Source organism: Schistocerca gregaria, chromosome 4 (assembly GCF_023897955.1).
Source record: "Schistocerca gregaria isolate iqSchGreg1 chromosome 4, iqSchGreg1.2, whole genome shotgun sequence".
In the NCBI taxonomy this organism is placed as follows: Eukaryota; Metazoa; Arthropoda; class Insecta; order Orthoptera; family Acrididae; genus Schistocerca; species Schistocerca gregaria.
The window spans coordinates 449,380,791-449,407,754 of record NC_064923.1 but is presented as its reverse complement, the minus strand read 5'-3'; the positions used below and the strand labels follow the sequence as shown (position 1 = coordinate 449,407,754).

At 38.7% G+C, this 26,964-nt stretch overlaps 1 protein-coding gene across 1 annotated transcript in view; it reads left to right on the top strand.

The window, feature by feature from the left end:
* LOC126267459 (uncharacterized protein C1orf112 homolog) overlaps positions 1-26,964 on the top strand; it is a 127,059-nt gene that overhangs the window by 72,004 nt on the left and 28,091 nt on the right. Inside the window, exons 10-11 of the mRNA XM_049972729.1 lie at positions 8,538-8,766; positions 20,492-20,813. Of these exons, the coding sequence (XP_049828686.1) occupies positions 8,538-8,766; positions 20,492-20,813 (551 nt within the window). The remainder of the gene's footprint in view (positions 1-8,537; positions 8,767-20,491; positions 20,814-26,964) is intronic.

The window sequence follows — 26,964 nt, the reverse complement described above, 5'->3', positions numbered from 1 at the left end:
CTCATTCATAGCTAAGAGAACAACTGCATCGAACTCTGAAAGGTGGTGACCGAGGGCGAAATAGTTACGTAGAGGATCAGAAGCCCAGACCAAATGCCTATCTGGGCAACCATACTGAATGAGGTGAACATCTTGGTGCAAAACCAGAGCGGCAGTAATAGCAGCTGTCATCCAGGAGCCCTTACTGCGAAACCCTTCCATTGCATGTCATGCCTCAACGTCTGAGTGAAAACAAAGGAGCTCATCCTGATCAAAAGTAAGATCTGGCTCCATTGGAAGCTGGGGCAGTGTATTCATGTTGGCCTGCTGCGCAGTAGGCCAAAAATGTATTTCATGTTCAAATAAAATTTGGGTTTGCAGCCAGTTGATGTTGAATTCATTGCACAATATTTCAACTGGGTGCCTGTCAGCCATCTCCAGATGAGCCATCAAAGGTCCAACTTCTCAACTTATTGATGCACTACTAATGTAGTGTCCCTTGCCCATTATCCTCATTACTCGTGGAATTTCGCCAATTCCTGTAAGAGTTTGACCCTGGTCTGTACTGAAGAGATCATTCATTTTTTAATTCTGCAGCTATTAGGAATTAAGACACAAAGAAATTACAGACATTGGCTGTGAGCAGGCATTGATTGAAATCAATGGGAAGGTGTTCTAGATTAGTCCTTGCAGTTGTAGTGACCACTGTGTCCGTATGGCTCAATAGTCAAATCCTAGTCTGGCACAAATTTTTCAACTTTCCCCATTGATCGCAGTCAATGCCCACTTGCAGCCACTGTCTGTAATTCCTCTGTGTCTTAATTCATAATTGCTGCTGGATCAAAATGGTGTTCGTTCTTTCGGATATGTCTGAAAGAAAAGATACTTTCAGAATTAAAGCTGTGAGGATGGGGCGTGAGTCGTGCTTGGGTAGCTCAGATGGTAGAGCACTTGCTTGTGAAAGGCAAAGGTTCTTAGTTCGAATCTCTGTCCAGCACACAGTTTTAATCTACCAGGAAGTTTCATATCATAGGTACAGTTACGACTTATGCTTTATTACATAGTTATACCTTTTTCTGTAAGAGCTATCTTTGATTCCTAGGAAAAATTGTAAATTGATATAAGTAAATGGGAAAAAGTTATGTAAGGTGGCACAACTGCCAATGTAGCATGAGTAATATTGCACTTGTTTTACATGGTTGTAATTCTGGATGGTGTTTTAGCTGAACTGATGTTTGGTGGTCAAGGAATTTTAATTAGATAAGACAATCCGGGATGGTTACCATATACTACTGATAACAGTGATATATGGTGTTCCAGTGACATATGTTGTTCACAAATTGTTTGAAATTCCTGTATGGCTCTTATGCATTTGCTCCCATTATGGAAATGGCAATGCACGAGCACCTCCTGTTCTTCAAAAATAAGTGGTAGATGCCTCAACTGATATTTTTGCGTTTTGTAAATTATCACACACTGAGGCACAAGAGAAACTGGTATAAGCATCCACATTCAAATACAGAGATATGTAAACAGGCAGAATACGGTATTGCGGTCAGCAACGGGAATATAAGACAACAAGTGTCTGGCGCGGTTGTTAAATCAGTTACCGTATTTACTCGAATCTAAGCCGCACCTGAAAAATGAGACTTGAAATAAAGGAAAAAAAAAAAATTCCTGAATCTAAGCTGAACCTGAAACTTGAGACTCGAAATTCAAGGAGAGAGAAAAGTTTAAGGCCGCACCTCCAAATCGAAACAAATTGTAATATGAGAGACAATTTAGGTCGAATGAATGACGATACACCTACAGTAGTTTGGTGCGAGTCGTAAGCTTAGCAGTTAAAATTTACCAGGTAGCCATTGCTAGGCGTCAGGCGCTCCGTCCGTGTTTATACGGGTACCCTTCCTTTTTCACGTGCTTCGTCTGGTTTGAATCGATTGCTTATTTTGCTTTGATCTGATAAGTGCCGTTTTCTTTGTTATAGGTGTCACTCTAAGCTGAAAATGCATTACTGTACTGTGTCATGCATTGTTTGTCGCATTCTGATAGTGCGTGTATGCGGCCTGTCGCCGCTCGCGGCATGGCCTGCTTTTGTGTGCGCTACCGCCGCTTACAATTAAAAAAAAAAAAGAGAGAGGAATCGTCTCAGTAGCGAAACAATGCAAGAGACTGCTATTTGTTGTTACTTACACTGTTGCTTTCTTTGATAATGATCAACAAGAACCAAATAATAGACTGCGTATGATAGAACATGTTCTGAACGAGAGTTAGGCGAAAATTTTTCTCCGTTTGAAAATCTTTGCGGCCGCTTCTTTAGTACATCAAATTCTGCACAGAAATTAGAGTCATCTTAGATTTAAAAATCTAGTCAGTTGCTGTGCTTCATTTCTGGCTGTATCACTATTAGACATAAGAATAATACGAATATAAACATGACACAATACGTATATTCTTCCACGTTTGCTGTTGTCTCACTCTAGTTTCGTAGTTTATTAGGCAGACAGGATTTAAATGAGATAGCAGCAAACATGAAAGAATACATGGCAAAATGTTTTATTCATATTATTCTTATGGTGAAGAGAATACTGTATGTGATTCACATTTCATCAGGTTCCTAATAGCAACCATCTCTTCTCACAGGTAGGAAAAAATTCAGAGCATAGAGTTGGCCATATTGACAAACATCCTTAACAGTCTTGCCAGTTGGATTTTTGTAATACATCGAAATTCTGCTACATTCGAAGATGAACAATACGGAATTGGTACTTACTTCGTTGGATAATGTATGAAAATGCAGTAGTTGAAACTCGGGGCGGAGAAAAAAAGCTCATCTTCCACCTTTTTTTTTTTACTGACGCAGAGGATTTTGGCGCCAGTATTTATCTTTGTGCCTACAAAGCATGCCTGTGTAGCGCTACATATATTCGACGGCAGAAGTTAATTGGGGCGGCACCTACCAACATTTTTCAGAACCTCCGCTTGCTTTGCACTCGATTCTAAGCCGCAGGCGGTTTTTTGGATTACAAAAACCGGAAAAAAAGTGCGGCTTAGATTCGGGTAAAGTCGGTGCTGCTGCTACAAGATTTAAGTGAGTTTGAATGTGGTGTGGTAGTCAGCGCACGAGCGATGGGACACAGCATCTCCAAGGTTGCGATGAAATGGGGATTTTCCTGTACGACCATTTGACATGTGCCCGTGAATATCAGGAATCCGTTAAAACATCCAACATTGCTATGCCTGGAAAAATATTCTGGCAGGACGGAACCAGCGACGACTGAAGAGAATCGTTCAGCATGACCGGAGTGCAATCCTTCCACAAATTGCTGCAGATTTCAGTACTGCACCATCAACAAGTGTCAGCACGCGAACCATTCAGCGAAACGTCATCAGTATGGGCTTTATGCCTTGCCTGGTCCTGTCAACACCTATATTGGACTGTTGATGACTGGAAACTTGTTGCCTGGTCAGATGAGCCTCGTTTCAAATTGCATCGAGCGGATGGAGGTGTACGAGTACGGAGACAACCTCATGAATCTATACACCATGCATGTCAGCAGGGGACTGTTCAAGCTGGTGGAGGATCTGTAATTGTGTAAGGCGTGTGCAGTTGGACTGATATGTAACCCTGATACATCTAGATACGGCTCTGACAGGTGACATGTACATAGGTATCCTGTCTGATTATGTGCATCCAATCGTGTCCTTTGTGCATTCCGACGGACTTGGGCAATTCCATCAGAACAATGCAACACCCCACACAACCAGAATTGCTACAGAATGGCTCCAGGAACACACTTCTGAGTTTAAACACTTCTGCTGGCCACCAAACTTCCCAGAACATTATTGAACATATCTGGGATGCCTTGCAATGTGCTGTTCAGAAGAGGTCTGCACTCCCCTCGTACTCTTATGCATCTGTGGACAGCCCCGTAGGATTCATGGCGTCTGTTCCCTTCAGTACTTATTCAGACATTAGTCAAGTCCAGGCCACGTTGTGTTGTGGCACTTCTGCTGGCTCATGAGGGCCCTACACGATATTAGGTAGGTGTACCAGTTTCTTTGGCTCTTCAGTGTACAAAGGCACTTATGAACTTGTATTGAGGTTATTAATTTATATGTTGTAAGTTATCAAAAAAAACTATTTTTGTTAACAAACAATTTGCCTTAAGTACCCTAGTGCTGCCCAGCGGCATCTACCACTGTATTACTTTCAATCGTTCAAAAAAACTGTTATGCATTGTTTTGTAAAAAAAATACCTTTTGTGAAACAATTTAAAGTGGTTTCCATGAACTGTCTCCTAATGACATTTGTATACGATGTAATTATGGAAAAGAAAAAGCAGCTGTACACACATCCAACGCCACCTAGTGGTTTAGTCCACCTGGTTTCTAATTTGTTCCTTGGTAGCAGTTTGCACATGTCTCATGGTTAAGAATGTTGGGGAGGTACAGTGTCCCTACTGAACAATTTTTTTATGATTGATATAGCATTGGTAAGCTAAAAAAAAAAAAAAGAATCTACTCACTGTATCTCTAGTCGATGGTGGAACATAACATATTTTCCTATCTTTTGAGACCAGTTTCATATTTTATTTTGAAGCCTTTGAAAATGATGGAATGTTGAAAGGTGATTTTGGAACAAACAAAAAATTCTTAAATTCATTCATAAACTTTACTGTGTTACCTGTAGAACATTTAATTCATTTAGGAAGGTAACTGCATTCTTGTGCACCCATGTATTTGATACCTTCTAGTCTCGTGTTTAGCTGTTCAAATATTTCTGATATGGTCTTAGTATTATAATCCCACTTTGCACTGCTTCTTGTGGAAAGGAAAATATAAATAATGTTAAATATACAAATGTAAATGCAGATAACAGCAGCCAGTCACTGTTGAAATATTTGTTTATTTCAATCAAACAGTTTTCAATTATTTTCAGGCTCTTCTCCATCTGGGGCATGCAGAAGTTACATATTTGTTTTTGTAGCATGATGTTGGGTACTGGCTCTGTGATAAAAAAAAAAATAGGAAACACTTTAATATACCATCGTGAGTGATGGTTATATGGTAAGTTGTGATGAAAAATTTATTTCTTCGGTTGCTGCATATTCTTGTTAATATCCACCTTGCAGCTTTAATTTTTGTTGCCTGTTGCCCACAAAACTAATCACTGTTCACTATAAATCAGCCAGGCCCCAGCATGTACTGTTCAATTAATGCATACTGCTGTGATCTTTCTCAAAGATAACTTTTGCTTGGAAATAGTTCTTTGATTTTTGTCTACATTGTTTGAACAAATGCATTGTTCTAGATTTCTATTAGCATGTATGTTGCAATGTAACACGAGACAGTTCATGAAAACAGTAATGCTCTTGGAACAAAATAAATGATCAAAAAACTTAAAAAGTATTACATATACTGGACAGAATTAAAGTAATGAACTTTAATATTGTTTCGATTTTTCCCATTAAGAGCGTAGCTGTCTTTATATGTTAATGTTTTTTTTAACTATTGATGTCATACATAGTTCCTTGACTACAGAGCAAAAGAATTATTCTTTGCTAGGTTATTGGCTGATAATATAGATATAAGTGAAGTTTAAGAAAAAGGGGGGGGGGGGTGAGGGAGGGGAGAGAAGGTGTTAGATGATTAGCTGTTCTGAATTTTCACAGGAAAAGTGGTGACAAAAATGGCAAATAATTCTGTGGTCAGTGGCCAATGAAAATGAGAAGCTGTGGTCAATGGACAATTAAAATGGAAGCTGTAGATACTAACAATAATACTGCACACGCTGCTGCAATAACTAAAGAATTTTGTTTTTTTACAAAATTAGCCATATGACTATCCATCACTCATATTGATCCATGAAAGTGTCTTCTATCTCCTTATCACAGAGTCAATACCCAGCAAAATGCTACAAAAATAAATATGTATTTTTCTGCCTCTTGCACCTGAAAAAAATGTGCCTGAAAAAGATCGAAAACTAATTTATGGACAAAAACAGGTATTTCAAAAATAACTGGTCACAGTTATCTGTATTTATATTTGATTAAAATATTGTCACATGTTCTACAGTATCCAGTGGTGGATGAGGTTAACATATTAAAGAACATTAAGCACTGTGTGTATAGTGAAACACTAAGAAGAACTGATGTCTGCCAAATGCTTTAAGACTAATACCAGGTAATGTCCATTGTGTTCCGAAAATTGTATCCCTGTAAGCAAAATTTTTAAGAAATCTCTAGCTCATTAATGAGTTGCAATTTGCAAAACAAAGTAATTTCTTCAGTTTTAAATCACTGACAGTAGAATGTGTGTGTGTGTGTGTGTGTGTGTGTGTGTGTGTGTGTGTGTGTGTGTGTGTGTGAGATGTAACTTACCAAACGAAAGCGTTGGTATGTTGATAGAGACACTAACAAGCACAAACATACACACAAAATTCAAGCTTTTGCAACTCATGGTTGCTTCATCAGGAAATAGGGAAGGAGAGGGAAAGACGAAAGGATGTGGGTTTTAAGGGAGAGGGTAAGGAGTGTGCACCTCCTTCCCTCTTTCCTGATGAAGCAACCGTGGGTTGTGAAAGCTTGAATTTTGTGTGTGTGTTTGTGTTTGTTAGTGTCTCTATCAACATACCAACCCTTTTGTTTGGTAAGTTACATCATCTTTGTTTTTAGATATATTTTTCCCACGTGGAATGTTTCCCTATATATATATATATATATATATTTCTGGAAAAATTCTCTCTATAAGCAAGACTTCCCCTAATAATGTTCCCATAGCCTATTAGTGACTAGTAATGTGCAGAATAAACCATTTCTGAGTTTTAAATTGCTTACAGCTTGTAACGTTGCATACTGCAAATTAGCTGAACCAAAACATACATCTGGACTTTGCAGACCGCTGTGAAGTGCATGGCAGAGGGTATTTCCTGTAGTATCATATATTTCGGCTCTCTGTTCCATTCACAAATGGACTGCAGAAAGAATGACAGAGTAAGTGCTTCTGTGTGCACTTAGTGTAATCTTGCAGTCCCTTTGAGAGCTTTAGTATATTCCTGGATTCCACACTTAATATTGGCATAAGAAACTTCGTTAATTCAAGAGCATTTGCTTGAGAAAGACCAATTTGGATTCCAGGGAAATGTAGGAACATACAAGCAATGCTGACCCTACGGCTTATCTTAGAAGACAAGCTAAAGAAAGACAAACTTACATTTATAGCATTTGTAGACTTAGATAAAACATTCTAAAATGTTGACTGGAATACTCTCTTTCAAATTCTGAAGGTAGCCTGGGTAAAATACAGTGGGTGAAAGGTTATTTACAATTTGTACAGAAACCAAATGGGAGCTATAAGAGTTGAGTGGCATGAAAGGGAATAAGTGGTTGAGAAAGGAGTTAGATGATGGTGTAGCCTATCCCCGATATTATTCAGTGTGTACCTTGGACAAACTATAAAGGAAATCAAATAAAGCTTTGGAGTAGGAATTAAAGTTCAGTGAGAAGAAATAAAAACTTTGAGGTATGCTGATTATGAGGTAATTCTGTCAGAGATAGCAAAGGACACAGAAGAGCAGTTGAACAGATTGGACAGTGTCTTGAAAGGAATATGTAAATGAACATCAACAAAATCAAAACAAGGATAACAAAATGTAATCGAATTAAATCAGATGATGCTAAAGGAATTAAATTAGCAATCAAGATACTTAAAGTAGTAGATGAGTTTTGCTTTTTGGGCAGCAAAATAACTGACAGTGGTCAAAGTAGAGGAGATGTAAAATGTAAAATGTGAACTGGCAATGGCAAGAAAAGTGTTTCTGAAAAAAAGTGACATTTGCTAACATCGAATATAGATTTAAGTGTTAGGAAGTCTTTTTCTGAAAGTATTTTGTATGGAAGCGAAACATGGGTGATAAACAGTTTAGACAAAAAGAGAATAGAAGCTTTCAAACTGAGGTGCTTCTGGAGAATGTTGAAGATTAGATGAGTCAATAACATAACTAATGTGGAGGTACTGAACAAAGTGGGGAGACAAGAAATTTGTAGCACAACTTGACTGAAAGAATGAATCTGTTGATAGGGTGCATTCTAAGACAGTAAAGTATTACCAAATTAATACTGGAGGGAAGTGTGGGGAGTAAAATTCTTAGAGGGAGACCAAGAGATGAATACAGTAAGCAGACTGAGAAGGACGTAGGTTGCAGTAGTTATTTGGGGACGAACAGGCTTGCACAGGAAAGAGTAGCATGTAGAGCTGCTACAAAACTGAAGACAACAACAACAACAACAACATGTTTGTAGTTCCAAAAACTCAACAATGTCTACTGCTTATGGTTCAATGTTTCAGTAGATTATAGTTATAGGTCCTAGTAGTGCTGAATAATGGAGTCTAGAAAGTGTATTTAATTTGAAAAGTAATTGTTTATGATGCTACCTTTTCATGCTTTACCATTTTTATATCTGATAAAAAAAATTTCTTATATGTGTTTTAAAACAGTACTTTTGTTTATAATGATGTTGTCTTTGTAAGAACATACAATCTACTTTGTGAAACAGGTCACTCAGTGCTGTCCTCTGCTATCCGCATACCTGCCACCGTACCAAATGGAGAGTTACCAAAGTTGTTGGATGTTTATGAAACAATCCTCATACACATTGCAGCTGTAATTGTTACAACACCAGTGAGTGAATTTGCTTCTGTGGAGACTTTACTCTTTGAAAACATCTTTAAGCATGATTTCTGGCGGGCTCTTCTAGCTGGAGATGTCTGGTGTATTGTGGCCAGGTAAGTGCAGTTTTGTAGCACATACTAGAAGGTTGTTGTTGATCTGAGACAGTGGTACTAAAATTAGTGTTATTACTGCTACTCCCCTGGCCCCACAAACCGCATTTGGTTTTTGACCTTGTCAAGTAGTATCAGTGTCCATTGGAAGAAGGGGGGAGGGTGCAACAGCTGACCTTAGTGAGAATTCATTTAATATATGAATATGGAAAAGGACCTGTAACTGCAGGGCCCAGATTTTTATGATGTAAAATACATGGAAATTTGTGGTTAAATGACCTGAAAATATTGATAAAATGTCTTAGACTGGTATAAAACATTTGTAAAGTGAGTTATAAAATGAGCTGCATTAATGAAAAACTTCATAGGAGGTTGGAACTTAAATTGTAGAAGGGGTAACTTAAAACCACATTAAGTTTCTTTATGAAATCTTGTACTTTGAAAATGTTGTATAATTATCTTAGAGCCATTGCAGTGTATGACAGTCAATATGCAGGTTCCTGAAGGTGAGAGAGTATATGTTGTCAGACAGCATGTCCTTGTAATTAAAAAATGGTTCTACATCTGCTCAGATAACCGGCGCAAGCAGTTCGATATTTTCCTTTAGTTTCAAAAACAAATCTAAAAAATGAACACATGAATATCAATATTTCACAAATGGACATTACGTTTGGTACAGTATTGATACTTTTGTTTCAATATCCATACCTGTTACAAGCTATCAACAAAGACATATCAATGACAATAAGCTGACTAACCATACATTTATTTTCAGTATTTATAAATATGTTCTTGGCCAACAATGTTGCATTTTTCCGAGAGGCAAGTGCATTGTTCGTTCTTGCCAATATTAAAAGACTGAACTGTTGTCATAAATGGATATTAATCACAAACATCTAAAAATAATAAAGTAAAATCTAAAAAAAACATTATTATAGAAAAATTAAATACAGTACAATACTTACATGATAAAAAATGCGAAAATTACATTTACATGTCTACAGCCAGAATATTTGGGATTTTAGTACTTGTAAACAATACATAGTGAATAAGAAAAGAAAAATTACATGTCAACAAACCCCGGGCATTACTAATATACTATAAAAATATGAAACAAAGCTGTCGTTCAGCTGACTGATGAAACTGCCACATGTGTACATGGTCCTATTAAGAAGGGAACCCATGGTAGAGTTCCATCTAAAAAATGTTGTTTTCTTGGGAAACGAAAAAGTCACCCTTCCCATTCCCACATCACTAGGTGCACACATCTTCATGTGTCTCAAATGGCTATTGCTGTAACAAAACAGTTGCACAACAAAACATACTCAACAAGAGCTTACTCCTTCAAAATTCAATTCATGGCTAACAACTGTCAGCTGCCAATTTAAAGTAGCATATTATGTTATATTTCTTTTTACTTGCTGAAGGGGTGGTCATTTCTATTGTGTGGCTGCTGATCACTTCTTGGTGGTAGAAGCATGAAGTTGTCATTACCAGTTGTTATTACCAGTATAAAGTTGTTATCACTGGAACTATGGGCAACCTATGCAATCTAACAATGGTTAGTAGTCACTGAGTAATTATTGCTCAACAGTCTTCATGTAATTAATTTCATAATCACTGCTGCATATAGGCAACACATTTGAGATCATCATCTCTGTAAAGCTGTTTTTGATTATTTATTGCAATTTAGAGTACAGTCAGGTGACTAAATATTTTAAAATTGCCCCTAAAATGCTACCTACATTTCTCATAAAACCCAAAATGATTTAAATTCTGAAACAAACTATAAGGTTTTGTGTCGTGTATTACCCTACATGATGTAGTTTCCATGTAAATCAGTTTGAAAATAGATGTTCAAACTTGTGGCAGTGTCTCAGAAGCGAAAAGTATGGAAAATATTATCCATATCAACTTTTTAATGGCAGGAATATAATTGAGGGAACAGGGACTATGAATGTACCAAAAGAAAATAATGTAAATGGTGAAAAAAGTAAAATCTGAGCATGTAAAAACCGTTCCTATTATAATTATTATACTGTTAGCTTGTTTAACTTTATAACACTGGCCACATACTAGAAGTGCACTGTAGAAACCAATATGAGAAAATGATGAGCAGATCACTTCATCAGAATTTCTGTACGTTTTACCTCCCACTGACATGAAAACCTGCAGATGCCCCTGCTCCACAGTCTTCTGTCCTTGGCATCTTATTCCCTTGGTCCACGTGTCTGGAGATCCTTGGCCACCTGCTCTCTCCATCCTATTCAGTATGCCTAAAGTTCTTCATTGTTTGGGTTTCTTCTCTGTCACTTACCTCAATTTTGACCCTTACTCTGTTTTTTATATAGAAGTCATCAGCCAATCTCAGTCTGCTGGTCTTGGTTTGCACAACAACATCTGATTCATTACATATCTTCCTGAGCTCCTTAATCTTTCCTCTTTGCCATTCACCTCCTTCACAAATTGGGCCAAACATCTTCTGTGGGATTTTATTTCTCAATATATACTTATCTGTTCTCCATAATTTTGTGTCATATAGTAATACTGGTCTGATTTTATTCAGTTGGAGCACAAATTTATAATATTTTTCCAAAGGTTTAGTAAACACAACAGATACACATAACAGATGTTAGACATCAATAATATATTTTCCTTCACTTTTTGGAATAGTCTGCCTACGCTGAGGTAACTTTTCGATTCCACAACTGGAGAAATCACATGGTTTTGAGCCAAAAAAATTGTTGAGCCGTGTTTGGATCACATTTTCATCCGGAAAGGAAGCTGTGTGAAGGTTGCTCGATAGAGAGCAGAAAAGGTGGAAATCTGAGGGCATGAGGTCAGGTGAATAAGGTGGGTGTGGAATGACTTCTCAAACCCACTCCTGTATAGTGTTTTTGTCAAACTAGGCAAATGTGGGCAGACATTCCTGGTTGTCATTTTTGGATGGCATCTTTAAGATGTCACAGTTGTTGGCAATAAGTGTCAGTGGTGATGGTTACACCTGGGGAGCAGGTCATAGTATACCACATCGTCGCTGTTCCACCACACATCACACTATCTTTTGTGGATGCATGTGGGTCTTTTTACAGCAAAAGGCTTTAATTCTTATGATATATTCCTAAGATCCGTATCTCAAGCAATAGTGAATTTTTTTTATATATACTTATCCATTTCCAAGCTACAGAGATTCAAAATTACCCCATTTGTACACACGAATTGTGCATGAGAAATCCGGTGTGAGAATAAAAAGTAGTTTATAAATTAGCATTTAGAGATATGGTTTAAAGCGTCCCCGTTATCATCAAAAGGGTTCTTGGAACTCCATGTTGTAATACTGAAGCACATCCAAACTTTTTGTGTACATAAAGTCTGATCTGAGGTGTAAAATTAGTTTTGCGATGTTTTCACATAAGCAAAACTATCAAAATTTTACTGATCCATGAAGTTCTTTTCATATGAGCGGCAGCCTTACTGAGCAGGGAAAAGAAGGGAACCAGTGGAGAAACCGTCCAACAGAGCACAAAGAAGATGAATGTATTGCTCTTTAAAAGACTCTGACTGAAAATTGGTGTACCAGCTGCTTCATTCTATCTTCCTCAGAACCTTTAAAAATTTTCACAAAAATTTTGGCTTGCAAACATATTCATGTATTTTTACTCTGAGAGAGGAGATGGTTGCAGTGGGAAAGAGACGGAAAAGTAATAAATACTAGAAGATAGTAAACAGTGGTTATAGTATAGAAAGAGTGAAGGAGAAAATGGCATTGTGATAGAAAGTAAGAGACACAGTGGCAGTGGAATAAAACTGACGGTGACAATGCTATGAAAAGAGTCTAGGAGATGATTTTTCCACGGGTAGTTTTTATTATTATTAATTTTACAAACTATTTAAGTTTTCCTCTAACCCAAGTTTATACATCAAATTTAATTTTAATTCACTGTTTGTGACTATCTGCCCATAAATGTTGTACAGTACTACTTCTAATAAATATATGAATTCCTTGTATCCATGTGGCCAGTGGTCTCCCTCGTTTATTCCTTCAGGTGGTTCTCTTTCCTCAGCAGTCTCCCTATGACATCCTTTTCGTATGTCCATGCCCCTCGCCTCTCCTCTTCTCTCTCTCTCCCTCCCTCTGCCTCTCCTCCCCCACTCCCCTCTCCCTTCACCTCACCCCCCCCCCCCCCCCCCCACACACACACACAGAATCAATAATCGAACTTGTGACATCCATTTTCTTCCTGTTGATTTCACTTGTGACTCTTTCCCATCTAATATCCCAGCATACCATCTCAGTTACCAAAAATCTTTCCATTTATTAGGACTTATGTCGCCATAATTCTGAGCCAGTTGTATTAATGCTTCTAATAATTATTTTGAAGATTTTTCTTTTGCTTCTTTTCTAATCTGTTGATCACACAAACTAGCCCACCATTGGCTACCATTTAATGGTGAATAATGAATTTTACAGTATTTGTTTTTGTATTAATTTCCTTACCTTCTTCACCATCACATGATTTTTACTCCCAGATACTTATACAGTACGGGTAATGTTTCCATACCATTTTCCAGTATCAAATCCTTATTTGTTCCTCGTATTACAGTGTATTTTGTTTTATTTGTGTTGTCATGAAGCCCCCCTTTTTATACCTCTCTATTAGCATATTTACTCATGCACTGATGACTTTGAATATAAGACAACCCCCCCGCCCCCTCCTTTTTTTAAGAGGCTGTTTGAGAAAAATTTATTTTTAACATATTCTGGTTAATCAAAATTTCAAACTGTTTTATTGACATAAAAGTAACTGCCAAAAGGTTAACATTATACCTATTCTAAACGTATGTCATTTATTTATTTATTGATTGACTACATTTTGATAGTACTAGGAGAAATAAAAAAATGAAAAGAAATGATTCACATAAATTTTCAGACTTTTTTTTCCTACCTTTTTTTCTTACTGGCCGTTTAGTCTGTGGTGTTGCTGTTTTCAGTCATCATCATGATCATCATTATTATCCTAATAGCACAACTATGAAATTTATATCATTGTTGTCACAAATAGTTGGCTGTATCTTTCTAATATGGTGTTATTTCTGAGGTTGCTGTTACAGAGAGTTCTGAGAACACAGCTGGTTTTTTTTTTCCCCTAATACATTTTAGATTTTGCTTCTGTGCTGCCATGAGAATGTTACAATGTCTCTTGCTTCCAAACATATTGCCTACCCGCTGCTCTCTTATTGGCTATGTAGAACCACTGACACACCCCCTCTCATTCCCGTCATATGTTATGGATAACGTTGACAACATTGCAGCAAGAGAACGTATATACACCACTTGCCTGTATCTCGACTTTTACCGTCTCCTGCAGAAATGAATATTAAAGTTGAGTATTTGACCAATATTAAAATAATTTCGATTCCGATTACAAATGGATTCAATCAAACTGCTGTTTAAACTTTGTACATGGTCATGAAAAGCCAAAGTACATGGTACAAATTGCCATGGTTGACAACGCAACGAAATTTATTGCTTGCTTATCACTTCCCTCCACATAATCATCCTAGCTGTCAGCCAAGCTGGTGTCACTGCTCCCTCTGCAAACCTTCCATAATGCTGTGCTTAAGCAGTAGTGAAACACAGACAACAATATCTTCTAAGGCACAGCTCATATGTAACATCACCAACTAATACATAAATAAGATTGAAAGTACAATTCAGTCCCAGTCTTGAACTTTCACTCATCTCACGCTCTAGTGATGTCCGTTCATACTATCTCCATGATAAATCTTGCCACTGTAATTTGTTCTTGCAGCAACAGTTACTATCAATTTAATATGATTTATTTCCCTTGTTAAACTTTTCATTCTGGATTAATTTTCCTTCTTGTTTCAACTAAATGTCATCATCATGTTCTAAAGCTGGTAACTTTTTTACCTTGTTTTTCAAACTGTGAAAAAAGAAAAAAATTCTCATGTGCAGTCCAATTGGCAAATCATTACAGTGTCTCATAATAAAATAAGAGGTAGATCTGGATTCTGAATCAACTAGTGTTTTGTGAAGAACAGCATGTCTGTTTTTGAATGTTATCTTTACTTATAAAGAGCATTAATGTTTTTATATGGTATCCATACAAGTATAAGAACGTTTGTTCCAAACCTGTTCAAATACAAAAAAAGTTTGTAAGTTGGTAGCATTTAATACTGTTTCCTCCTGCATTTCACAAAATTGTCAAATTTTAATCTGAGCAATAGACTGTTGTAGTGTGCAGTTCTTAGTTTCTCACATAATATCTTACACTAGTGCCATGTGAATTAAAGTCACATGATTGGTTGAGCATGTCAATACTGTATCAAGTGCTTCATCATATTGGGAAATCTCGAGCCTTTTGGAACACGAGTAACATTTGCCAAGCCCTGCGCTTTGGAATTCATCAAAATAAATTGCTTGTGCCCTCAATAGCCAAATCTTCATGTTTAAATATCAATCCAAGCAGTGAAGTGTGACTACCAACCACGTCTGAAGTAAGCATCAGTCTGGCTATAGTGTAGTGGGGATATGGAAGAGGCATGGGATGGGAAAAGGAAGGTGTTGTGTATGACTTCGTACATAACGTTAAGGAGAGGTGGACTACAGAGTGGTGTGTCAACTGTCGCCATATGGAAGCTGAACAGGAGCAGAAATGATTAGCAAAGAAGTTAGCTCATTAAACAGAGGATTTACTTAACTTTTATTTCTCCAAGTGTACAAAGACTCATTACAAATAATACAGCAAGAAATAGAGTCCAGTTCTCAAGATCAACAAGGAAGAGGCTATCTGAACTAAGGCACGAATGATGGCAGTGGAACCACAATTAGGCAGCGTCTGCATAGCGTCAGATAGTGTGGGTGCTTGAAGGACGAGTGGACTGTCCAACAGCCACTATCGGTCCTATATTGTGGCGCTAGACGGTGCTTGTGGTACGGAGCCACTGGAGGTGTTGCTGAACAAGCATGCTCCATTGAGTTCACTGGATCCCGCACTGCTGTTGTTGCCATCTGACGGAAATGTCATTTCATTGCCAACTTTGTTGCCCTTGGAGTGGTATCAATATGTGATACCAAAAGAGGGATAGCATTGCTAGAGTGGGAAAGATAGTAGTTCTGCCTGAGGGCGCATAGAGGAATGTGGTGGAGATAGAACAGGGCTGCTTTCACAGGTGGCTCTGCCTTTTATGGGCTAAAAGATGCCTGTGACAGAACTTGAGTAGGCGGTGGTGGGAGGAGGTACGGGAAAGGTCTTGCAGCCAAGTCTACTGCAGGGATATGCAGCATGAGGTAAGCAATTGGGGGGTAGTGGTGCATTAGAGGTTGGCAAGAATATTGCATTAGTTATAGGTGCAGTAGAATATTTCTGTGTATGGGTTGGGGAGGATATTTCTTATTTCATGTCACAGTGAGAGATAGTCAACTGTGACAGGAATTAATTCATGTGCCCCAGTCCAGGGTTGTACTGAGTGACAAGAGGGGTGGGGGAAGTTCTCCTTAAGCTGCCATTTCACAACCTGACTGGTCAGCCTACTGGTCAGATGCATTTTTTTCTCTGGTGTTTTGGCAGATACTTACAATTTCATTTTTGCAATGTGTAGATGGATACAACCCAAACAAATCTTGTTATCATGCCTTTCATATGATGTACAGCTTTGACAGAAAGTCTGTTTCCTGTGAGAAACAAAATTACTTTTAAATCAGAATTTTATCTACCCATTCAGTAGAGCAGTCCAAAATTAGTCTAGAGCAATATTCATTTTTCGACATGTGTTAATGGGAACAGTAAAACATGAAGAATAATCAGTACTCCAGCAGTGACTGAGCAGTGTTTCTGCAAGGCAGTAGCAATCAGCACGAGCCAAGGTATTGCTTCTGGAGCACTGGTTATTCTTTGTGTTTTACTGTTCCTGTTAATGCATGTCATTAAAACAAATACCACACTAGATTAAATAGGGACAGCTGTGTGTAATGGGGATGTAAAATTGCACTTTCAGAATCATTGTGTTTGGAACAGGAAACAAACTGGTGCTTTCCACTGACACTGGGGGGGTCACATGAAAGGTGTGATGAGCAGGATTTGTCTGGGCTCACTCCAGCCGCACACTGCAAAAACAAAGCTGCAGTTATCTTCCGAAACACCAGAGAAAATGCACCTGAAAACTCTTAGGACAGAGACACTGTATAGATGACCTAGCAGACAAGGCTTTTGTGGTTGAGGCTGTCACATACAGAGAAGTCACATTGGTAGAAAATTGTAGCAAAATGCAGGAAGACCTGCAGAGGATTGATGGTAGGTGCAGGAAACGACTGTTGGCCCTCAGCATAAATAAATATAGTGTATTGCTAATACATAGATAGGAAGACCCTTTATTGTATGATTATACACAGCAGCAGAACAATCGGTGGAAGCAGGGACTTTCATGAAATACTTGGGAGGATGCATACAGAGCACGTTTTATTATAAGTTCATTTAGTAAGCACAAAAGTGTCACAGAGATGACCAACCAAACACAGTGGCAGATGCTGCAAGAGAGGCATTGTGCATCATGGTGTGATTTGTTGTTAAATTTCTAAGAACATATGTTCCTAGAAGAGTCAACAAATATATTGCTTCCTTCTGCATATATCTCCAAAAAAAGCTGAATCGCATGTAAAGGCTTACTGGCAATCATTCTACCCATGAGCTATTTGTGCTGGAACAGGAAAGTGGGGTAGTGACAGTGGTACACAAGGTACCCTCTGCCACACACTGCAGCATGGCTTGCAGAGTATAGATGTAAATGTAGAAGTAGAAGGGTCTTCTTGGTATGGAATGGGAGGCAGATGTCAAAGTGGAAGTATCGTTGATGCCTAATAGGTCTTATGTGGCTGGAGGTATTGATGTAGCCATCCTTGAGGTGAAGATCTTATTAAGGAATTTGGCTCTTGGGGCTGAGGACCATGTAAATTGAATGGGAGAAGGCATTGAGGTTCTGGAGGAATGCAGATAGGCTGTCCTCATCCTCAGTCCAAATCATGAAAAGATGTCAGTGAATATGAGCCAAGTGAGGGACTTGGGATTGTGAGTGGTTACAAAGGATCCTCTAGCTGACCCTTGAATAGGTTACCACAGTGTAGTGTCATGCAGATACCTATTGATGTACCTTACCATGGGTTTGTTCGTAGGTGATGTTTTCAAAGAATAAATAATTATGTGTGAGGATATGGTTGATCATGGTGCCCAAGATAGAGGTTTATAGAGTGCATATGTATTTAGCAGGCAAAAAAATTGTCCAGTGGCATGCCGCAAAAACGGAAAATAATTTATTTGAAAGTTGTTGCAAAATGTAATCTCAGAAATAAATTACAAATATGCAGGTTTGTTTCTTTACTGTGATTAATGTGAGCATTTATTGTCTCTAGCAATTGCTGTTCCTTGGCATTTAAATCCTTTCTTTGGCATGATAAATAATTGAAGGAGTGAAGAAATGTAATGAGACTGAAGATAGCAAATATATTTTGATTACATTTACACTTTTATTGATGAATAAATACATGTACCTTTGATATCAGTCAGTCAAGGAAGGCAGCAAGAACAGAAACGGGAATTTAAAATGACTGCAATTAGTTTTATAATAGTTTTCAGCAACCAGCAAGCCATATCACAAGACCACAGAGATGCACATTTAGCATCAAGCTCCTATACAAGGCTACACCATCTTAATGCCAGAACTCTTTATTTCTGAAAAAACAAGGCTGTTCCTTTCTGATGCTACTCACGGGAATATTAAGTCACTGATATTTATTTAATTTTCTTTAATATCACCATTTTTTTTCTTTTATTTGATTGTGAACTTTGATTGTTGTTGGCTGACAAAGAGATACATTTTTTGGTTTCCTTTTGTGGATACTGTTTTGATTATGTTGGTTTGTGTACATGTCATCATTTGGTTAGTTTCACAATTTTTTTTCTCTTTTCTATAGTGTAGTGATTTTCCATTATTGGACATATTGCATTGCATTGTCTATGTCAACATATTTTTCAGACCATAAAGTCGGATTTCTCATACGTTCCAGATCAATTTTAACTCTGCCTTGCCATTTGGTCTAGTGTCATGGACAACTGCTGAAACCATGAAAGAAGACTTCGATACTGTAATACTCACAGTCTCTGGCCGCCGAGGTTGCTGGCCTCGACAGGCAGAGACTGCGGTCATGTGTGAATGAGTTGCGTGTCGTGTGTGTGTGTGTGTGTGTGTGTGTGTGTGTGTGTGTGTGTTTGTGTTTGTGTTTGTGCTAAGTTGTCTAATTCTGATGAAGGCTATTTTTTGCCAAAAGCTTACTCGTTTGACAGTCTTTTTTCTGTGCATATTTGCAACTCAGCTTCTCAGCTATATGATGAGTAGAAACTGTCCTTTTCATAAAGTTGTTATTATTCCATCCTGGATATTCCATTACAAGGTTTTATGTGTGGTATAAATGTTTAAAAGAGGGTTGAGAATATGTTGAAGATGACAACTGCCCTGGATGCCCCAGTGCATCAGTTACTGACAACATTGTGGAAGAAGTAAAGAAAATGGTCTGGAAAATTTTTAAGAAATTTGAAATTGACATTTTCGGCAAATATCTTTTTTTTTTTTTTTTTTTTTTTTTTTTTTTTTTTTTTTTTTTTTTTTTTTAATAAATGAAGAAGACAGCTTTAGCCTATTACCCATAATCTACCCTTCTGTACAAAAGACACATACCATTTCCTCTGCCAACTCTCTGCAGTTGGTGTTTCTTTTCCACTTTGCCACTTGTCATCTCTGATGTCACCTCCCTCTAACTAACATCCCCAGTGTCTATGGCCTTGCCACTATTGAACACTACCTTTACCAGTACCGGAATGACACCAAACCTACAACCTCCTTCCTGGTCAACTACAATCACTTCTTCGTTGAAGGTATCACCTACAAACAAATCTGCAGTACAGCAGTGGGCACTCACATAGCACCATTCTTTAAAAACAACATTGTCACAAGCTCTCAAATGAAAGCAACAGCACCATAGTAAACTTGTGACAACATTCCGTGGCATGCAGCATTATATTCAAATGCTAGATGCTACAGAATGTTGTTACAAATGTACTGTTGTGGTGTGCCTTTTATTTCACAACTCATGACTATGTTCTTTTTAAAGAGTTGTTACTTTTCAAGACTTGGGAGTAACCAGATCTGAAGATGATTACCAAATTGTTAGAAACTAATGATGAAGTGTAGCTAATTGAAACAGAGACTGGTACAATAAATATTTTAGAACATATGTTAGAAAATAGTACTACTACTCTTTCGGAACTACTGTTTCCTTATTCATGGAGGAGAGAGGATTGTTCGCAAAAGGCTGAAATAGAGGCGAGCCACTCTGAGACTGGGTGAGAGGGACCATTCTCTACTTCAAGTGTATGTTTTGATAGTGCTAGGAATTGCACCTTGTGGAGGTAAATATTGAACAGCAGTACTGCCCTCATTTTAATTTTGATTTTAGATACGTGTCTCTTGATTTGCCCCATCAGTGTGTGGACATATTACACATTATCACTTATTTAGAGAGTAAATTGTGAATTCTCTCAAGTTGGTGTACTCCATAATCATTTTTGTATTGTACTTTATTTGGGGATACTAGATTATTATAATTGTCCTTCCAAACAATATCACTAAATATCTGTGAATGTTAATATTTCAGGTATGGCAGTCCAGACTTGTGTCTACATCACTTAATGTTATTAGTGGACATGTTAAAATTACTGGATTGGACTTCTGGATACAGGCCAGAGGTGGTGCAAATAATATCACTAATCAAGCGATTGTACCCACTTTTACCAGAAAAACATAAAGCACAAATGATACAAAGTTATCCTCTTCTAGAGAACATTGTGTTGTGGTGTGTTCTGCAACCTTCATCAGCTGTTACTGATGCTTCTACTATGGATGTTGCTAAAGAGACAATGCAGCTGATTGAAGAGTTCAAGCAAGGATCATTGTCTTCTGATAAATACAAAAAAATGGTATGTATTTGTATATTAATATTTTCAGTAGATGTAGGAAGAATCAGACACTGGAAAATCTGGGATGGAATAACAACAATATGAAAAGGATAGATTGCTACTTAGACAATGGAAACTCCCTGTTGGAATACCAACAATATTAGGAGAGGAATAGATTGCTTCTAACAGGAAAGATGACTCATTGTGTTTGAAACAGGCACAACAAAAAGACTGTTACAGATGATAGCTTTTGGCCAAAGCCTTCTTCAGCAAAGAAAACAAAAAAAAAAAACACACACACACATTCACACCACATGAGCTCTATCATCGGTACTTCGACCGGATCGAAATGCGACCGTCATTTGAATAGTAGTCTGGAGTAGGATGAGGAAAGTGCGGGGGGGGGGGGGGGGGGGGGGGCAGGGTATGGGTGTGGAGAGAGAAGAGCACTGTCTAGTGGGATATGCAGGGTCCAGATGGTGGCCTGACAAGACTGCCAGGCACAGTGTCAGGAGGGGGAATGGGGAGTAGAAATGGAGAAGAGCAAAGGAAGGGAAAGTAGTGGGCATTCACAGAGGGCGACAAATAATGAGGGTGAGGGGATGTGAAGAGGGAGAACGTGACAGGACAGAGGGGGCAGTAACTGTTGGGTGGAGGGTGTGAGGGCAGTAGGTTACCACAGGTTGAGGCTGGGATAATTTCAAGAGCAGACAGTGTGCTGTAACTTAACTCCCATCTGTGCAGTTCAGAAAGGCTGGTGGTAGAGAGGAGGATCCAAAAAGCTGGTGGTAGAGAGGAGGATCCAGATGACCCGGGGTGTGAAGTAGCCATTGAAATCAAGCATGTTATATTCAGCTGCATGTTGTGCCACAGGGTGTCTACTTTGCTCTTGGTCACAGTTTGTCAGTGACCACTAATCCTAGTGGACAGATGGTTCGTAGTCATACCAATATAAAAAGTTTTGCAATGATTGCAGCAGAGCTAGCATACAACATGACTGCTTTCACTGGTTAACTGGCCTTTGATAGAATAAGATAAGCCTGCGATGGATCTTAAATAGGAAGTGCTGGGTGGGAAGATTGGGCAAGTCTTGTACCTTGATCTTCCACAGGGATATGATCCCTGTGGCAAGAGGTTGGGATTGGGAATGGGATAGGGATGGACTAGGATGTTGTGGAGGTTGGGTGAGCAACAGAACACCAGTTTAGGGGGGATGAGTAGGATATCCCTCATTTCAGGGCATATGATTGATCAAAGCCATAATGATAGATGTGGTTGAGTTGTTACAAGCCAGGGTGATACTGGGTGACTAATGTGGCACTCCTTTGTAGTTGGCCTTGATGGAACTTTCAGCAGGTTTCCATGGCTGTGCTGTGTATTTATTTGTATACCTTCACTTCAAAGAAAAACTAGTGCTGTGTTAGGATAAAGTTAGGCATATGAGCAATAAGGTAGCGGGTGTGAAGTCCATAGGACATTGAGGATTGCAGTGTGCAGTTGTGGCAAGACCATGGGCATGAGGGATTTTGGTGTATAGGCAACTGGCAGTGATAGTGATTAGTAGGGAACCAGGAGGTAAAGGGGAGGGGTTGGTGGAGAGTCATTGAAGGAAGTGGCTGGTATCTTTGACATGGGGGGCTAGATTACGAGCAATTGGGTGGAGGTGTCGTTCTGTGATTGCCAAAATCTTTTCAGTGGGGCCACAATAACAAGATACAGTGGGGTGTCCAGGATTGTTGGGTTTGTGAATTTTGGGAAGCATGTAGAAGGTGGGCATATGAGATGTCACATGGGTGAGGAAGGAAATGGATTCTGGGGAGAGGTTCTGAGAAGGGCCTAAGACTTTAAGTGGGGATTGGAGATTGTTGGAGTTCTGGGATGGAATCACTCTGGCAGAGTTTATGGGTAGATGAGTCAGACAGTTGGCAGACACCTTCTGCGAGGCATTCACTATCACTCATCATGGCAGTGGTGGAGCCTATGTTCGCAGAGAGGTTGATTAGATCTTTCTCCTACTGAATACTTGGTGTTCTTAGGAAGGAACCTGGGAAAGGATGGCGATCCCAAGTTGAAAGTAAGGAATTCTTGGAAGGTGACTAGGGAGCAGTTGGGTGGAAGAATCATGGTTGGATGGTGGTATGAACTGGGAGAGGCAGGATTCAGTGTTGGAATTAGGTTGGCTTTGATTGGAGGGATTGGTGGCAGAGAAGTGTTTCAATTGCAGGGTAGGGATAGTAGGTCTTTGACGACTCCAATATGGTTAAATTTGGATGTAGGGCTAACGGTGAGGCCTTTGGATAGGTCTGAAACTTCTTCGGGGCTGAGAATTTTGGTAGAAAGTCTAATAACAGTGTTCCAGGAGTGTTTAGACCCTGGATTTGGAGTGTTGATAGGACGTTTTTGAGGATGAGACAAGTTGAAAAGATCTTCTAGGCAGGGTCTGAGTGCTATGAAGGTTGACGAGGAGCAACACAGTGGGTAGGATAGGAATTGGATAGTGGTGCTCTTCACCACTTAGAAGAGATATTAAGTGACAGGCAGGCACATTAGAAAAAGACTGCTACATATTATTAGCCAAACACACACACACACCACACACCACACACACACACACACACACACAGCCATGGTGGACATGTTATTACTGGTCATCATCACATGGTAAGGCCTGACTCTGACTGTGTATTAGATGAGCAGTGATCTTTTTGCCGGACTGGGTAGTGTGCTTGCAGAAGACGTGTAGAGCATGGAAGGAAAATTTATCAGGGGAATGCTCTGTTCAAGAATTACAAGAGGAGGAGGTATACATGGAAAAGGCTGGGAGATAAGGGAAGATTTCTGTTAAATTATACCATGGTCAGTCAGAGATTCTGAAATCAGAAGTTCAATTGTAAGGCATACTCAGGAGCAGATATAGACTCAGATCACAATTCAGTAATGATGAACAGTAGGCTGAAATTCAAGAGACTAACCAGGGAGAACCAGTGCAATAAAAATTGGAATCCAGAAATCCTAAGGAATGAAGATATATGCTTGAAGTTCTCTGAAGCTTTATAGGTACGGTGACAGTGAATAGCTCAGTTGGAAGTAATGGACATATCTAAAAAGGGCAGTCACAGAAGTTGGACAGAAAAACATAAGAACAAGGAAGGTAATTGTGAAGAACCGTGGGTAATACAAGAAATACTTCGGCTGATCGTTGAAAGAAGGAAGTACAAAAACGTTTAGGGAAATTGAGGAATAGAGAAATACAATTCACTAAGGAATGAAATGAACAGGAATTGTAAGGAAGGTAAGGCAAAATGGCTGCATAAAAATGTAAAAAACTTGAAAAGAAGTGACTGTCGGAAGAACTGACTACACCTTTACCCTCAGTGAAATTGAAAGCAAAGATAGTAAGATTAAGAGTGCAATGGGAATTCCGCTGTTAAATGCAGAGGGGAGAGCAGACAGGTGGAACATGTACAGTTAAGTCCTCTGTGAAGTGGAAGTCTTGTCTGATGACGTAGTAGAAGAAACAGGTGGTGATACAGAAGAGCTAGGGGAACCAGTATTAGAATCAGAATTTAAATGAACTTTGGAAGACAAATAAGGCAGAAGGGATAGATAACATTGTGATTGGAATTTCTAAAATCATTGGGGAAAGTTAAAGAAAATTACTTTTCATGTTGGTGTGTAGAATGTATGAAACTGGCAATGTACCATCAGACTTTTGGAAAAACATCATCCACACAATTCAAAAGATAGAAAGAGCAGACAACTGCAAGAATTATCTCACAATCAGCTAAGCAGTTCATGCTTCCTAATTGCTAACAAGGATAATATGAAGAAGTATGGGAAAGAAACTGGAAAATCTGTTAGGCGGTGGTAAGTTTGTCTTTTGGAAAGATAAAGGCAACAGAGGTGCAGTTCTGACATTGCAGCTGATAATGGAAGCAAGACTGAAGAAAAAATCAAAGCACATTCATAGGATTTGTTGACCTAGAAAAACCATTCAGCAGTGTAAAATGGTGCAATATATTGGAAATCTGAGAAAAATAGGAGTTAGCTGTAGGTGAAGAAAGGTAGTATACAATATGTACAAGAACCAAGAGGAAACAGTAGGACTCGAAGGCCAAGAATGAAGTGCTCAAATTAAAAAGATAGTAAGACAGCCCTCTCCTACCCCATCGAACCCTGGTGGGTCACCTGTGAGACAGGTGTGTGATCTACCAACTTTGCTGCAACCACTGAGCCTCACTCTATGTGGACATATCCACTAACAAGCTGTCCGTTCATATGAGTGGCCACTGTCAGACTGTTGCCAAGAGACAGCAGGACAACCCACCTGCTGAGCAAGGCACCCAACACAATGTGCTTGAATGACTGCTGCACAGCCTATGCCATCTGGATTCTTCCCATAAATACCAGCTTTTCAGAATTGTGCAGATGGGAACTTTTTCTGCAACATATCCTTCATTTCTGTAACTTCCCTGGCCTCAACTTTCACTAGTCTATGTCCTCCACCTGCCTAGACTCATTCCTGCTTCCTACATATACCTTCTATACCACCAATGCACATTCATAGTCCCTTTCACCTTCACTATTTCCTCACCTCTCTTCTCCCCTTTGTTGCCATCCCCCCCCCCCCCCCCCCCTTCTACACGGCTTCCCAATGCTGTGTCTAACAGCCTATTATCGTGTCCCCACCACATTCCTTCACACACCCAGAAACAGCACTAGCATCTTCCCCTACTCGTTTCCTGCTATTCCACCCCTATCCCACAACTTTTCTGCACCCCCCACTATCAACCCCAACAAAGATTGTTAATCACATCAAGCACAGTTGCAGTTGGAACTTTAGGGCCCAGAGACAAGAATCAGCATCAGTGCATGAGTTATGCTTTGTGTGTGTGTGTGTGTGTGTGTGTGTGTGTGTGTGTGTGTGTGTGTGTGTCATAACTGACAGCTGATAGCTTGTGGTCTGTCTCTGTCTGTATGTATTTACTGAGTAGTAATCTATCCTTTTCAAATTGCTGTTAAGTAGAATTAGTTAATTTTAAAGCTAATAGAATATTGTCTCTTACAGAAAGGATACTGAACAGTACTAGCATAAGCTTTGGGAACAACCCAAGATTAAAGTAAAAACAAATTATATCTTGAAAACCCAAAAAATTAATTACTTTCTATGTTATTGCAAAGTCATTTTTCTATTTGCTTTCGGAAGCTGTGAGCAAAGAAAGCTTATGTAATACTAATCTCATATGTTTTTATATGAATATTGTGGATAGAACTCCATGTTGAACATGTTAGGAAGCAATTTCTCTAGTAGTCTGAAATAGATAACATTTCATAATTGTGCCCACAAAAGAGATGTACCTTTTCAATATAATTTCATATTAATGATTGTGATTCTGCATGGTTAAATGATTACCTGTAGAGCTGACTTTCACAGTTGTGGAGTCTTTTGTTAAAAAGCCAATAAATCTTCAGTTTTTTTAAGTTTGTATTTTTGTGGTTGCAAATCAAGCTTGTTGCATGTATGACTTATTGAAACACTTTGGTCAAAATCTAGTACTTTCTGTTGTTATAAGGTTTTGAAAACTTTGAGTTTTTGCAGAACTTGGTATTTGCTCTCAGCCAGTTAAAGCAAAAGTTGATAAACGCAAACTGTGCTTTGCTTGTGAGAAACCTGAGGGGGGGATAAAAATGTTGGATATCATTGTCGATGATGATGTGAGAGAGTTTCGTGCAGAAACCTGTTGAAACAGATCGGCCACCAGGCATACCAGTGAACCCAAAAGCCTTAGGAAGAAAATAATGCAAAGCAGCTGATCTCAGTTATGATGATATGACAGTTTTTATTGTCATGTAAATAACTTAAACAAAACTGACCAGGAAAAATGATGACTAAATTCTGTGGTAATCACATCACCAAAACAAAGGAACACCAAGAAAGAAGCAAAAAGCAAGAATACTGTTTCGATAAAAAGTATAGCAAAAGCGAAAAAAATATGACCAGGCAGTACCGTGTGTGTCGCAACATTTCAGGCAAGATCAGAGATGTCCAAAGACAGACTCTCAAATTTGACTTGTAAATTTCATGTAACGGGAAGCTACTGAGGGAGGGACTGCAGCACTATTAAAAATATGGAAGTTACATGAGTTGTAAAGAATGATATCAAAACATATA